We start from the raw sequence: 1540 nt of genomic DNA, 5'->3' as shown, positions 1-1540 counted from the left end.
GGGGGGGGGGGGGGGTGTCCTGACCCCCGCAATATTGGAAAAATAAACGTCTCAGTTTCTCCGAAACACCCGCAACATACGGAATAACCACTGGTTTGGGTCTGGGTTTGGGGTCTTCATTTTCACCTGAAGGTTGCATGGAATCCTGTCTGTGTTTCCTGTCTGCTTTCAGGAAACACAGGAAGTGTTTACGATATTTTCCCTACCTTTTTTCATGAAATGATGCTTCTTCCAGGCCCTAGGATCACGTAGGGTATCTGGAAACAGCAAATTAAAATATTTACAAGTATTTGGATATAACTTATTATTTATAAGAATGAATGATAAAACTATTTTGATTGCATAACATTTATAAACAAAAATCCAGGCTGGGAGACAAACCTGGGACAGCTGGCATCAGCCCTCCCCTCATCAGACCCACATCTCGGACCGGGAGGTCCCCGGCTGTCTCGTCCACAACTGGATGCATCACACCCCTCTGTGACACACTCAGCCAATCAGAGCGCTCCAACCTGAACCATGGACGACACAAAAAAGAAATTTAAAATTCAGAAGAAATATAGTGAATAAAACTTATTACGGTAGCATTTTTTCTTTTCAATTAAACAGATTTGAGTTTAGTATTTTGCTAATTTAAGGGCTGAATCTGGGTTCACTTACTGGTCTCAGCTTAGAGAAAATGATAAAATTCTGAATGAAACATAAAACTTTTAATACAGGGTTATTCAGCAGGAGGCCTGCGGGTGACTTCCATCCGGCCTACCATTATTTATTTATTTATTCTTTATTTAATTTAATATAAAAGAAGATTTCAAATTTAAAATGTATGTTTCAAAGCAAGAAAATAAACAAATTATGCAGTGTTTCACCTACCATTAATGGGCAGGCCCCCCGAGCTGTTGGCTTCGAGTAACCGAGACCCCCGGAGCGATTTAGTTAAACAGCCCTGCTTTAATGAAAACACGACAAATAACCAGTTTCACAAATATAAGTCATTTTAAAGTTGACATTAACATGTGGAAGCATAAAAAAACACAATAGCAATGTCAAATTTATTCTGCAATTTTTTTGAAGTGTTTCCACAACAATAAAATATAATTTAGAAAAATCCTCACCTTTGTGACTCTGGTGAGAAGACGTGTAATGTTTCTTTGTTAGCTTTGTTAGATTTGCGCGTCCTGAAGCCTCGCTGACAGTTCTGATCCTCCTGGCAGTACGTCTGAGCAGACGACGAACAAAAATCACTGAAATCAAGGTCGGCAGACAGGTTTGTGCGCACGCACTGAATGCAATAAATGAGAGAACAGTGTTTGTGTGTGGTGGGAACAAAGTGATGAAGTCTGTCCCTGAGCTCCATCTGCGTCAAGACTAATCCTATTCCTGAGCTAATCTGATCAGGAGGCTCCAGGTTTTAATGTGGAGATCTGAAGTCAGTTCTGTGGAGAAGCTGAGGCCTCTGAGGACGGATCTGTGTGGAGAGGCAGACTTCAGATCTGTGCCGTTTCAGGGGAGCTCATGTGTAGGAGGGGTGGGGTGGGGG

The 1540-nt window shown here is 41.6% G+C and overlaps 1 protein-coding gene across 4 annotated transcripts in view; it reads right to left on the bottom strand.

Annotated features, from left to right (window-relative positions):
- Positions 1 to 1487, bottom strand: part of rpgrip1 (RPGR interacting protein 1) — a 19131-nt gene extending 17644 nt beyond the window's left edge. For 3 of the 4 annotated variants that reach the window (XM_014019231.1, XM_014019234.1, XM_014019233.1), the window contains exons 1-4: positions 1116 to 1487; positions 874 to 949; positions 382 to 512; positions 207 to 257 (exon numbers count right to left, since the gene is read on the bottom strand). In XM_014019231.1, coding sequence (XP_013874685.1) covers positions 207 to 257; positions 382 to 469 — 139 coding nt within the window. In that variant the 5' untranslated portion in view covers positions 470 to 512; positions 874 to 949; positions 1116 to 1487. The remainder of the gene's footprint in view (positions 1 to 206; positions 258 to 381; positions 513 to 873; positions 950 to 1115) is intronic. The other variant, XM_014019232.1, reaches the window with a different exon arrangement.
- Positions 1488 to 1540: the final 53 nt, after the last annotated feature.

This window comes from Austrofundulus limnaeus, unplaced genomic scaffold, assembly GCF_001266775.1.
Source record: "Austrofundulus limnaeus strain Quisiro unplaced genomic scaffold, Austrofundulus_limnaeus-1.0 Scaffold213, whole genome shotgun sequence".
In the NCBI taxonomy this organism is placed as follows: domain Eukaryota; kingdom Metazoa; phylum Chordata; class Actinopteri; order Cyprinodontiformes; family Rivulidae; genus Austrofundulus; species Austrofundulus limnaeus.
Note: the sequence above shows the minus strand (reverse complement) of the source record. Positions and strands in the feature narration are given on the sequence as shown.